This window comes from Cyphomyrmex costatus, unplaced genomic scaffold (assembly GCF_001594065.2).
Source record: "Cyphomyrmex costatus isolate MS0001 unplaced genomic scaffold, Ccosl1.0 scaffold6, whole genome shotgun sequence".
In the NCBI taxonomy this organism is placed as follows: domain Eukaryota; kingdom Metazoa; phylum Arthropoda; class Insecta; order Hymenoptera; family Formicidae; genus Cyphomyrmex; species Cyphomyrmex costatus.
In genome coordinates, this window is record NW_017280155.1 from 288,796 (window position 1) to 303,477 (window position 14,682).

General features: G+C 28.9%; 1 protein-coding gene across 1 annotated transcript; it reads right to left on the reverse strand.

Moving 5' to 3' along the window:
• Nucleotides 1-318: 318 nt before the first annotated feature.
• On the reverse strand, nucleotides 319-14,555 carry LOC108779435 (apoptotic protease-activating factor 1). Its single transcript, XM_018546868.1, has 14 exons — nucleotides 14,161-14,555; nucleotides 12,010-12,288; nucleotides 11,627-11,807; nucleotides 10,875-11,012; nucleotides 10,462-10,773; nucleotides 9,719-9,954; nucleotides 9,501-9,630; nucleotides 8,314-9,405; nucleotides 8,111-8,163; nucleotides 7,796-8,029; nucleotides 6,969-7,299; nucleotides 5,694-6,110; nucleotides 5,113-5,618; nucleotides 319-427 (listed from the first exon to the last, which is right to left on the reverse strand). The coding sequence occupies exons 2-14, from the start codon at nucleotides 12,195-12,197 to the stop codon at nucleotides 319-321; spliced, it is 3,927 nt and encodes a 1,308-aa protein (XP_018402370.1). The 5' UTR covers nucleotides 12,198-12,288; nucleotides 14,161-14,555.
• Between the last annotated feature and the right edge of the window lie 127 nt (nucleotides 14,556-14,682).

The window sequence follows — 14,682 nt, forward strand, 5'->3', positions numbered from 1 at the left end:
ATCAAATGTTACTTTCAGAATAAAAATGTTTTAATTATAGAAATGATAAAATCTTACAAAATTTTGTAATTATAAATTTCTGTAAATTTTAAATTTAACAATTTTTTGAAATATTACATTTCAGTTTTTAGATATTAAATATTCTATTTAACATTGAAATGAATATACGAGTAAAAATAATATAATAAAAAACGAGAAACCAGTTCGCCTTCCTCTCTATCGTCGCGAATTATAAATAGATTTTCGTCATAAAAAGTTATTAATTTTTAAATAAATGATCAAATCTGATTGTATAACTTCGCTGTACATATGTATGTATCAAACTTGTGTAGGGAAAACTTGAATAAACGACCTTGCGGAAGTGTGTTTGCTGACATTGGCCGAGAGTTCCCAATCGGACACTCGGACGTTCGCCAAGTCGACTTCTCTTTCACGACGGTTGAGTTCTCTATTAATAAAACAAGCTGTATTTGTTCCATCGTTTTTAGAGATTATTATTTAATTCCAAATAATATTTGGTATGTACGTAAAAAAAAAAAGTTACAATCTTGATAACTTATTACCAATTTTTATGAATCCAAGTCAATGTAGTAATAAAAAGGGATGTATATGAAGCACATTCTTGCGTGTGTACACAAATTTTATTTATATCTTCATATATTTTTATAACAGTGTAATCAAAATATATGAATACAAATACTGTAAAGTCTGTAAATAACATACAAATAAAACGTAAGTAAAATATTGAGCTTGACATCATAATGTATAATCTAAATGATGAACACATAAATAATTGCATCGCCCAATTTTCTAACTAACGTTCCTAAATAATTTTCTACTAGCTTACACTTGTAATAGTTACTGTAATTTACAGAAAAAGATATATATATATATATGTATAAATGCACATTACAGTCCCTGCGTATGCATACATATATAGGATTCTTACTAATTATAAGATGCAATTATTGTTCTCTAGACTTATATATAAAATAAGAAAAATATACATATGAGATCAACTAAAGTTCAATTTTTTACAAGTGTAATAATTCAGTGAGATTCGATCACGTTTTATCTCACGATACTAATAAAGAATTGGAGAGTCGAAAAGATTATGATACATAAAAAATAATAATAAACGAAATCGGTACAAAATCTTAGCGATAATACGATTTCTTATGTAAGTATGGTACATTATTTGCAAAATTTTTCTCGAATCTTCTGTTTCGAGAGTATTAGAATAAATATGATATTATTAAATAGAACAAGTGGAGCAAAGTTTTAATCACAATAGAGCTTTGATGTAAAGACGTCATTTAATCACATGTACGTCTTTAAAATAGATATATAAAATGTGATTTCTTTACATATTTCTTTACTCCATTATGATCTTACATATACTTTATCCATAAGGCACATGAATTATACATATGTAATTAAAATTTATGTTTTTTTACAATGAAACATTATTACGTACACGCAAAAAAATATCATTACGCAAAGTGATTACTCAATTTAATTTCTTTCTTTTAAGTGACGGTTGTTATCTTTAACAAAAATATATTTTTGATAACAATCTTAAAATATGCTTATTATAAAATTTTAAAAGAACTTATATATTTATTATTACTTAAAACAAGAATTTAGTTTCATTTCAAGAATATTCTGAAATGGAACGGAGAAACAAACTTTTCATAATAAGCAAATTGTTTTAACTATTGAACTTACAAAGATTTCAGAATATATTTTAAATTGAAAAAAATTGAATTATGCGATGATTTACGAATATATGAAATTCTAAAATACTTGAAATAAGTAATTATCACTTTCGTATTTTTCTGTGTGTAGGTTTTATAATATTATTCTACGCGTATTGATACTGTATGCATACGTATAAAATATGGCAACCATTTGACTGGATGGAAACAGTATAATTCATGAACTGTCATGCTTATCAGTCTTAATTTCATTTTTAATACAACACTCTGATATAAAAAACAATGTATCTAAAAAGTATGCAATATTAAAAATATTACTTACAAATGTTATTTGTCTGTAACATTCTTGATCGTATTACATTGTTATATATATTTTATATACAATTCATTTCAAATATTTTCATACATATTTTGTAATACATTTTTCACAATTAATATATTTATGAACGTTATGTTTACCGCTTTTCAAATTATATCTGTTATACAGGCATTAATATAAATATGATAACTTTGGTTATATATAAGCAAAAAAATCTGTATATAAATATATAAATAATAAATTAACTTTTTAGATTAATTTTTATATTTTATCATTTTTTACCACAGAGATTTATATTTATATATTATTCTATATTATATTATTGCATGCAATAATGAATTTTTCATTACATGATTACTTTAAAAGTTTATTTGATATCAAAATACGCAATAATTATTCAAAATTTCTTCAAAATAGCATTGATACTAAATATTTACACAATTTTCTCTCACAAACAATAATTAAAATTATATTATATATGTAAATAATTTATGTATAAAATTATTTCAATTTTGAAAAATGTGTCAACATTTATAATCAAATTGTTAGATTAACATTTTCTGAGAGCTATGCATTTAGTAAAAAACGTTGTAGCATATTTATAAACAATCAGTTAAAGTATAAAAATGTAGCATATTTATAAACAATCAGTGCAAGAGTATAAAAATGTATCTTAACGCATGTATATTTTGGCAGCATGAAATATTTCTATAGGATTTACGGATGGCACAAATACATACTGTCTGTTATACAAGTATTACACAACTGTGCAATTATTAATGCACCCGGTAATGCTTTTCTATATCTTCAGTAATGATTTCAATAACAGAACAATAAAAATATCATATGTTAAGATTTCATATTAAATAATAGAATGAGAGCATATTAAATGATTTTTTGAACTATATGAGAAACTTTAAGATAATAAAAAACTTAAAATGATACAACACGAGTAATATTATTATAGTAAACTCATGTAGTCTTGTACGACAGACCGTATATGTTTACAATCCAGCTATTTCTTTATAATATATTTTAACAGTACTTTTTTTCTTGCACACATATAGTAAATAAAAAATTTTACTTTAAGAATTGTAAAAAGATGTTATATATAAAAATCAGTTCTGTATAAGTAGTAAAAATTGGAGTTAATTAATTTGTTAAATGCAAGTGACAGTAAAAAATATTGCTATAAATATATACATATATACACACATATATATATATATATATATATATATATATATATAAATTTTTTTGACTTTAAGGGAAACATAATATGGTATTATTAGTGAAACCTTTGGTGACGTTGTCAAGATCAGGTAAGGTTACGTTAAATTTTTTTTAAATCCTTCATTTTTCACATTAGTATTCTTATTGTTTACTTCAAGATGTAATCAATGACACGTAATCGCGCGTCGTGTGTGTAAGTGCTATTTCTAATATGACTGATCGTCTTTAGGATCCCCTTAAGTATTTTTCGAATTATAAACAGGAACTCGGGCCGAAAATCCGAAACCGAAATCGGACCGTAACAGTTACTTTTGTCGGACCAAAATCGATAATCGGAGCGAAATATTATGCAGGCTAATGGACCAAAATGATAACCAAATCGAAAATGTTTTTCGGTTCAAACTAATCATAGTCGATTATTCTCCTCTCATTCGACTATGATTCGTTAATTCTTATAGATTACGGAAAAAGTGAACAGATTACCGTCTATTATAAACCAACCCTTAAACTATAATCACACTACAGACTCCCGACTCTGACTCGGCTACTGACTTGGATTCCTAATACTATAATTCAACTAATCACAGCAAGGCAGCAGCTGACTCTAACTGCCGACTCGAGAATAGAAATCACTCTATTCAATCGACTCTGAGTTAGGAGTCGGAAGTCTGTAGTGCTATTACGGCTTTAGAGAGCAAAAAAAGACAAAAAAAAAAAAAACCGAAACCGGAACCGAAACCGTAAATTGAGTATTGTGACCGTGACCGTAATTTTATTTCGGTCCGAGTTCCTGATTATAAGGCTTGAAAGTTACAGTATTTGCTGGTATTCAATCAGCATACAATATTTAAAAAATATTTTTTAAATATTTATTTAACGTAAAAATATTATAAATAAATATTTAAATTATAGTATTGCCCAAGATGTACCACGTGGAGGTTTGTCCGATGCTCACTTCTTCTTGCTCCAAGGGTATTTCGTTTCACGCATGATGTAAATAATGCATCATTTATCTTTGTTCAATGAACAAGGACGAAAGCTGCAGCATGCGCATCAAAAACGGAATGCACCCCAAGTTGTGAAGACGAGAATCGACATGCAAAGTTGTCTATGACAGTCAATTGTTATGCGACTCGGCTGCTAAACGTAAACACATCCGCATAACACGTGAGAGTTGCGTGTATTTTCATTGTGTTCGAGTAACGTTTTCAACATATTATTTCCATTATGTGTTTATCAACGTCGAAATAATGACGGTACTGTAATTTTCAAAGCTTATAATAAAAAAATACTTAATGGAAAAGAGTTTTACTATAATGTTGAAAAGTAAAAGTTTCAAAGTAAATAACAAGATTATGTAATGAAAAATAAAGGATTTCCTTGAAAAAATTCAATGCCGCTTAAGATCTAACCAATGATACCATATTAAGTTTCCCTTAAAGTCTCCCGAAAAACTTTTGTCTGAAACATTTTTCAAGAAAACGCATATTTTTAAAGAAATTCTACGGTCTCTCGCTCTGTTACACCCTATATATACTTTTCATCATCATCAGCTTGAGCACATGTGGTAACATACTATATAAAATGTTTCCTAAACATTAAGTCGTATATATTAACGGAATTCTTATAATTGTACCATTGCATCATTATACATTAAGCCTACAATCTTCTGTCGAAGCATTATATGCATAGACAAATAATACTATGAATTAGTACATAATTACTTTCAAATTTTCAAATAAATAACATAATCTCTGTTGTTATGATATTAATAAATTTTTCATTGAAAAATTAATTCTAGCTTATAGGTTGATGGTCCTACACAAATCTTAATTGATGGACTCATCAATCAGTTTAAACGTATTAACTGATCCGTACATGTCAACCATAACAAATTTAGTAAAATCAGGAGAGATACATACTTTTGGATCGCGGCTTGATGGTAATGCGACAACCGTTAGTAATTCTGGTCTTTCAGGATTTTTGCCTTTTTTGTTCTCCCAATATCTATTTACACTGTTAACGGTGTAATTCGAATTGGATGTACTCGATATCATTTCATCTTGTATCTCAGATACGCCGGCATCTATGCTTCGACTATTAGGTACTTGTAGATCCCAAAATGAATTCGAACTGAACGAAGGAACGCTCGTACTGCGACCCATCCGACTTCTCGTATTCTTTTTTGTTGTCTTTGTTAAAGCAACATTCCACCAAATTAATTCATCGTTCGTCAATGACAATAAAATTGGAACATTTATGGTAACTGGAGCCCAATACAATTGTATAATAGGACTGGCGTGAAAAAATAATCGATTAATCTCCATCCACTTCTGTATATCGATAATCTGAAAAAAAGTATATATTATTAAATGTATACTGATTTTGATGTAGAAATTTATCATCACACATAAAATACTTACAGAAATTTGTCCCGATTCAAAGCCAACGGCGATATATCGTTCATTTTTTGAAATATCACAACAAATTGCCTTCTGGGGAAAACTATACGTATGATAAAACTGTTCAGTTTCCGTAGTGCTTCCGTAGAAGTTTCCGTAATTAATATATAATAAAATTAAATGATGCAATTCATTCAAAATTGCTAAGTATTTTTGGTTGCAACTTAAACAACTAAATGTAATACTTGAAAACAAATTAGACAAGTCTATTTGACTTATTAGTCTCCAATTCATACGTATACACAACAATGCTATTATGCCATTCTGCATTACTATCATAATATACTCGTCGTCTATTACGTAAGTATTATGGATGATTTTTTCTGCTAGATTCGAGTGCACGATTTCGAACTTACTGATTCCCGACAGCCGCATTCGCTAAAATATTAATCAATACATTTAATCACCTGTTTAGTATTTATACAAATTTAGGTAAATAAACAATATTAAATTTTATAGGACCGTGAGAATTGAAGTCAATAAGAAACAAGCCTTAACGGTCAAGCTGGATCTTGGGTGCTTCTATAATTGCATGCGAATTGATATACTACGTATATAGTTTTTTTTTTACCTGCGCGTCGAATTTTTTCAGACTTGAAACGCAAGCTCTACTAAACAACCGTAGTAATATCATGTGTTAAATTGACTAACAATTTAACAATTTTTTATGCATATCAAATTATGCATCGACCTTATTATTCAATAACATATTAAAATCTGTAAATAATTAATTCTGCAGGAAATGTAAGAGATCCGGGTTCGATTTCCGACCAAGGTAATTTTTCGCAATAAGAATTAATTATTTACAAATTTTAATATTAATGTCATTGAACATTATTAAGATCAATCTAAGATGCATAAGAATGGTTAAATTGTTAGCCAATTTAACGCATGATATTACTACGGTTGTTTGATAGAGCTTGCGTTTCAAGTCTGATAAAATTCGACGCTCAGTTTACAAAAATTACATACGTAATATATAAATTCACACGCAATTATAGAAGCACCCAAGATCCAATTTAACAGTTAAGGCTTATTGGTTTTGGTAGATAATTTTCGAAATGTTAATAGTAAAGCAGTTGTTTATCAAGCAAAAGACTGAAAATAGACTAAAAATATATAATATGCATTTATAATGTATGTTCTATAACAGTAGATCTCTATAGATAAGTACATATACAGTAGAAAAAAAGAAAAAGAAAAAAATTAAACTCAACTGGAATTTAATATACATACCTTCAAATCATCGTTCTCCTCTTTGCATAATATCGTATTATAGTTAAAACGATGAATAATCTTTGCAAATTGAATTGGTTTATCTTCTTCGAAAATCTTAAAGATTACCCCATTTTTTAAACTTATGAGCTCTATTATTTTATTATCTAAAACATACATCGCCGTGTTTGCATCGGGAGACAATTGTAGATTTGATATGATTCCTTTTATTACTCCAGTTTCCGTTATTACATCTTCTCCATATAACACTGTAATATTCTTTTCACTGTAGTTCTCTTTGACTATAATGTCCTTTTCGTCATCGGATACAATTGCGTCAAATAAACACTTCCTAGTTTAATAAAAGAGTCATATAGTTTATAATTAAGTTAAAAAAATATATATGTGTATATAAAAAGAGGATGTAAATAATTTTGAATATTAGATTACCAAGGTAAGTCATTTGATTTTTGTATTGGAAGTTTCCATCTGTATAATGCGCCATTCCCATTCCCACATATCTGAAAGAAAATTTGTTGAATTTCAAAGATAATTTACAAAATTTAGTTAAATATATTACTAAAAGAATGATACATACAACATGATAGCTTTCGTTTAACAAGAAAGAATCCAAAGATATGACCCGACTTTTGTAAATCGCGATCGGTTGAAATTCAGAATTGATATTCCATACATTTATAAAACCCGAAGAATCAGCTAATATTATGTATTCACCGTCATATGTAACGGTCGCGCATACATAAGTTACTACATCATCAATATATCCTATCATCTTTTTGGTAAAGTTATACGCAATCCCCTCAAGTCTTCTGCACCATTGTACATACATAGCTTCCTTTTTGGTAACGACCATCAACGAATCGTCACGCATGGGTACATGATGAAAGAAAATGACCTCTTTAGATGTAGATTTTAACTGCAGATTATAACAGGTAACATATTTATAAGTAATATGATCATTTCCATAGTTTGTATACACAAACAAGGCACCCTTTTCCTCATCCATTAAGTGCAGTAAGGAAGCATTCGTTGTAAAAGCTATTTTCGTAACGTTAGATTGACTGTAATAAACACATACATATTACTTATTTATACACACGTTATTCTTAAATCAGTTTGTATATACATGTAATTGTACTTACCATTTGGAATAATGTGTTAAAGTATACATTGTGTTTCCATTTCGATCCCATATCTTAAAAAAAGAAATTTTACACATACCTGAATAATATACCTTATATATAGAATTATAATAAAATTTTTATTAACCGTAATATCGGGGCAGTAATATGTTAATAAATAAAAAGTATCTTATTTTATAAAATCAAATAAAACTTAAGAATACCTGAATTGTTGCTTTATCAGTGCATGCAGCGATGTATTTGTCTTCACAACCAAATGCCATATCCAATATAATCTCGTTTTCCACCCTTAATTCTGCTAAGCTATCGTCCTGACCTCTCAAGTTTGCATAAGGATCAGACCAGAAACTTTGTCTTTGTCGGGGGCTTTCAACATGCATATAATGTTGATCAAATATTTCATCCCTCTCCTCGGATAGAGTGAATAATTTTATTATACCAGCACTGCTTAATGATACGAAACAATCACCACTCGTAGATACAATCACTTTTTTGATAGAACATCTTTCTGCATGACCATTGAAGATTTTTTGTTGCTTGCTTTGAAAATTCCACAAAATTATTTTACCCGATGTATTTCCAGTCAAGATTAACTCGGGACCACTTGTGAAAGATGATGTGCAAATATCTGTCGGTATTTCTTCAGTCGATAACATATTAGCATGTGGGCCAATTTTCGTGTGAGATAGATACAAGAACTCTTGTCTTCTCCTAGCTAGATCTTTTGCAGTTTGAATGATGTAACCTTTAGATGAATAACTCATTGCAATTTGGACGATATCTAAGCATTTTTTATGTTTATGTTCTACTATAATGCTTGCTTGTTCTTGAAGAAACCTTTCTAAATCAGAGACTTCTTTCACATATTTATCTGTATAGTCTAATGTAATGTATTTTTTATACTTTCTCAAATCTAATAACAAATCATTTAAACCCGCGTGTACTAATTTAGCTTGAATGAAATCTAAATTTAAATAAAGACGTGGAAATTCCTCAAACAATTCTGCTTGCTCCAGATGATAGCCAATGTACGAGTATATATAATTATCATTCGGCATTTTTGAAAAATCGTTATTGCAGTATTTACGATATTCTCCAATAATAGACTTATGCATCAGCATCAATTCAGTATTAGTTCGTTTTTTCCTTAGATGAATTAGTAGCAAATCGTGCACACCGTAAATATAGGTTTTTAAATCATTATTATATATTTGGGCTGCAAGTGATTTATGGCACAAATCCAACATCAAATCTTCAATTACGTGCGTATCTTGTCTCCAAAAAATTTCTAAAGTCTAAAATATTAAATGAATATAAAAATAAAAAAATATGTATGAGATTTTATATGTATACATCAAATTAAAATATTAAATTTTATAATATTACAAACCTGCGTAGTTATGTTAACATCTTCACAAAAAATAGCTAAGCTCTCGTAATATTTTTTCAAATCTGGTCTTAATTGTTCAATACAAATGTCAAAAATAATTTCTTGTGTTTCCCAAAATTCTTTTATTACTCTGTAACATACGATGCAATAATAATCACATGTAATTTTAATAATCAATACATTATTTAGTATGATTAGAAGTAACGTAACGTTCGTACTTGTTTGTTGTATTTCTTTCCCTCAAAGATTTCAAGTAATATCTCCACCTACTAGTTTTTATACGCATATCATCTTTAAATTCTTCAAATTGCGCAGCAAACATAGCTATTAATAACGGCATTCCTTTACATTCTTCATGTATTCTTTTTGCCTCTGTTGGCAATTTTTTCACGTCCATTTCTAATGCTTTGGCAAATAAGCCTAACGTCTCTGTTTCTGTAAATCCATCATTCATCTGAAAGTAATAAACTATTTTTATTTATATATCTATATTATACATGTATAATATGAACACGAGCGTAGCACAGCAGACAGCGCACTGATCTGTTATGCTAGAGGTCCCAGGTTCGATCCCCGATAAGAACCAAAATATTTATGCTCGTGTCTCCTCTCGGAAAAGGCCGGCAACCTTCCGAGAGTATTCTTGCCACCAGAAACATCTCTCGAAAAATTCGCCGTTCGGAACCGGCATTAGTCCAGATATGCGATGCATTATGAAAACATTATGTCATAAGAAATGAACGAATTACAGTCGATTATAATTCTCGTATTTGACTGTAATTGGTCAATTTCTCATGGCTATTGTAGATTCGGACTTAAAACCGTAGGTCCCATACGCTTGTGGTAATTGAATAACCAGAGTGCGCACCACAAGCATATGAGAGAGGTGTTGTAACACAGGTCAGAGGTTTAACGTAAAAAGAAAGTATCTATAATAATTATAATGTAATAAAATAGTTACCTGTATTATCTTAGGTCTTTTCTTAGATACAACATCGATGTTATCAGTAAGAACTAAAGTCTTACATTTAAAGTCAAAAATATTGATAATCTGTTCATCATAAACATCATCCAGAATCAATAAAGCATGACAATTTTCTTGTTTATTAAAATAATGTTTTAAATATTGGATCAAAGAAAATTGCTCAAGGGGGATAGATGATTCAGGGTGAATTTCTATATGTTTCACGTTGTAGTAAAGTGCATTTAATTGAATCAATATTTCATCATGACGTGAACGATTATCAGTAAATTTAATCCAATAGACCTGATTCTAAAATAAAAAATATTTTTATGCAAAATTATAATATAAAAACACACACACATATATATATATATAATATATATTTAATATAATTAATAAAAATATCATACATAAAATGAATTTTTCACTAATTTTACATCCTTGAGAGTACTGGCAACTAGACTTGATTTTCCAAATCCTTTCAAGCCATGTAACGCAATGTATCCTGTGGGTATTAATTCTTGTAAAGCTATCTTTAACTGGTTAACCTGTAAATGTATGTAAAGTATTATACATATAATAGATAATCTTCATTTTATATCGGAATTATTTATTATAATGTAAACAACCAAATTTTGGCATTACTAATTTTAAGATTACTAGCAATTTTACAACTAAATATCTAAGTGCATGCCTAATGTGCCTAATGAAAAATTCACCAGTGCTTTATGTATATAGATATATAATGAAACACACTGATGAAGTTTATGTAAACTTACGTGATATATGTTTCCACATTCGTATGCATAAAAAAGAATAGTTAAACTAAATAAGAATTAATTTGTCTATTATAATACGACAAGTTATATTTAAGTAACACAAAATTAAATATGTTATTCGAAATTTTTAATAAAAGCCGATTTTTTATTGTCTACATTATATTATTAAAAAAAAGGATTATTGAAGATTATATCAATGTAGCGATAACACGATGTCTCTAAATATATTGCAATTGGAAATTTGCAATAAAGAAATTAATGAAATCAAATAATCAGTACTTAGTTGATAATTTTATCTTATCATTGCTAATATAACCACAATTGATGAATTGAGAGATTAAGTCAGAGTGATTCTTAATATCATATTGATATGATAATTGTACCTTTTCTTCTCTGGTAACCGTTAATGGAGAAAGAGGAATGTTGAGATGCCCAGCATAACAATCGGTTACTCCATTGGTTTCTATTTCATAATTTCCTAACAATTTATCTATTTCATCGCTAAGCCAATCGTAGTGATGTTTTAAGGATTGATGAAAGACACCAAAAGCACTTGAATCACATCTTAAAAATGTTAACACAAACACTTAATGAAATCAGTTTACCATGTAAACTGCATCGTTAAATAAGAATGCAAATTATAAAAATGATTTGTGAGATGCAAAGGCTATTATTAGTAAGTGCAAAACATTAAAATGAAAAATGTAAGATTTTATATAATATTATGTGCAAATATAAAACATGTAATATACGTAAATATACATACAATGGTAGTATATCCAACAATTTGCCTGCTCTCTCTTCTTTACTAACTCCAATATAAATTTTTCTTATATGATCTTCTGTTAAAATATATTCATTCCTTAAAGGTTGTATAATGTCATTATCAACATCTAAATCGTCAATTATTTTCTTCCTCAAACGGCTGAGGATGTCCTTATGTAATTTTTCCATTTTTGGTATCACAACAGATAACACGCCCAATACAAATTATAATTGTATTATAAATTTAAATAGAAATTACTACAAATTTCAGTGCAGTTCTCTGAAATAAATAATTACTTGTTAAATAAAAAAATTCTATAAGATAGTTTCATACTTAAGAATAAATGCAACTAATTACAATAACAATGTTTAATTAAATCTCTGTAAAACAATCAACATCACTAAACTAAAAGAATAATCATGTGTGTGTGTGTATTGGGAAAGTTTTTTTTACATATATATTAAAGGACCTTTATTTTACAATATCTTGGTTAAAAATAATTTAATGAAATTTAAAAAAAGGGTTTTAAAGCTTGAAATCTCTATTTCCTAAAGGTTACTATATTTTTTGAGTTTCTATAAGTTTAGTAATTTTTAAATATAAAAACTACGAGCTGAAGATATCTTTCTGTTTTCAATTTTGTTTCAATTGAAAAGAAAAAAACATTTTCTTTTTACTTCGCACGTCTTTTACGTGTCCAAAAAAAATTTGCAAAAATTTTCGACTACCTATAGGGAAAACTTGAAGCTCTTCCTATAAAATCGTTCTTTAAACATGTTTCTACGATTTTTTGTTCCTAGGTTATTCGCGAGTTAAATAAAGGGATATTCCGATTTTGATTGCACATAACTTCGTTAAAAATTATCATACCGTAAATGAAAAAAAAAAAAACAAATTTTTAAAGCTGAAACTTTGCTCTATCAAATAATTATAACGAAAATTTCGTAATAAATGTTGGATTGGGGAAGGTTCTTACATATATATGTATTATAACTTTATATACATAAATATATTTTATAATATACAGCATTATAATTAAAAAAATATAAATTAACAGAATGCTTACATATATATACATATATACTACAATTAGTTTTATAATTATAAACAATATTTGGGTCACAAATAAAAGATGTATGTTATCTTAATTTATGCTTTCCTGGGATTCGGTGAGAAAACACATTAACTATATATTTACTGTTTTATCTATCGTAAGTTTAAGGAATAGAGTATTCCTGTGCGTATAAAGACACCGATAAGAATTTATCAATCCTTTTTACTTTTATCTTTTTATATTTTTCTTTCTTTCTTACACATGTGTGTCTTAAGAGAGATATACTAGAAAAAGTTAAAAAAAAAAAAAACAATACAAATTAAGAAATTGAAAAATTAGAAATATATTTTTTTTAATCATTTTTACTTCATCCTTTTATTTTTCTTTCTTTCTTACGAATGTAAGCTCAGGAGATATACATCCGAAACGAAGATCGTCGAAATATGAATTTAAGAATAAAAACGGAAGATGTTACCGTATCTTAATTTGTTTAAAAATAGAAAGTTATAAATCGGGAAATAAAGAATAACCAATATTAATGCGTTTTTATTAAGCTTGTACGTTAATTGCGTCATACATTTTCTATTGAAAAGATAAAAGCAATCTCTCTCTCTCTCTCTCTCAAGATTTTATTTACAATTCTGTTAATTAATTTAAATTACAACCGCTGTTAAGATGAATCCAACGAATTATATCCTAAGAGTGCAAAAAATAAAGCCATCAAAGCATAAATATATTAATAATTTTCCGCACGTTGCTTTCTTTTCATTTATATCATAATTTCCGGTACATTTTGTAAAGCAAAATATAGAACTATAACGACGGAAAAATATTAGAAAACAAATTCGAAAAATTCTATCAGTCGCGACTGACCTTTAACGATATTGCGAATCACGAATAGATCGCGAATACAGAGACAATGAGAATCTCGCATTCTTGAAAAGATACATAACGGATTTTTGGCGCTATAGAGGCGATTTGATCTTTTCACAAAAGCATGCATCGTATTCTCAGAAATAAATATCAACGCCTCTCTTTTTCTCGATATTACTTTTTCTATATCAGCGTCGAGATGTGCGATATCCGAGTGCTCTTACCTTTTTTTTTTCACCTCTTTTTTTCATGCACTTCGCTCTATAATCGCCATTTTAATATGCTTGACCAATGGTGTGCTTCTCATCCTCTTTAAGTGACAATCCTCCTATTCTCTTCTTTCTTCCTGACCATTCTTTTCCCCTTAGACAGATCCAGCTGCTCCGTTTCGCGTCGAAGAGATGCTCCCTCGAAATGCCGAATCGCACGGACGTGCGGATCTTTTAAAGCGGCCGATGTCTCTTTGTTCGGAAAACGTGAGTAATCTCTGGCGGGACGATTGTACCTGTCTCCTCCACGGTTGACGAGCGACTGTGAAATGCTGTGAAACAGGTACTACAGTCGGACTCGCGCGCCCGCGTTAAGTGCGACGTTGCCGATACGCGGCGCTGTTGCCAAATGTCATTGTTCGCCCGATAGCGTGATTACCTCCCCCTACCGTCAGTCCATCAACGACGCGGCACACAAAGGACATGTAAACATTGTTACTGGAACATTTTCAGAGGACAAGCGGTGGCCGGAAGCAT

Coding starts and splice junctions, on each gene's coding strand:
- LOC108779435 (XM_018546868.1), bottom strand. CDS start 12,197: ATGGAAAAATTACATAAGGACATCCTCAGCCGTTTGAGGAAGAAAATA. Junction 11,013..11,626: donor CGGTTACCAGAGAAGAAAAG/GTACAATTATCA, acceptor ATACATTTACAG/GTTAACCAGTTAAAGATAGC. Junction 9,406..9,500: donor ATGTTAACATAACTACGCAG/GTTTGTAATATT, acceptor TTAATATTTTAG/ACTTTAGAAATTTTTTGGAG.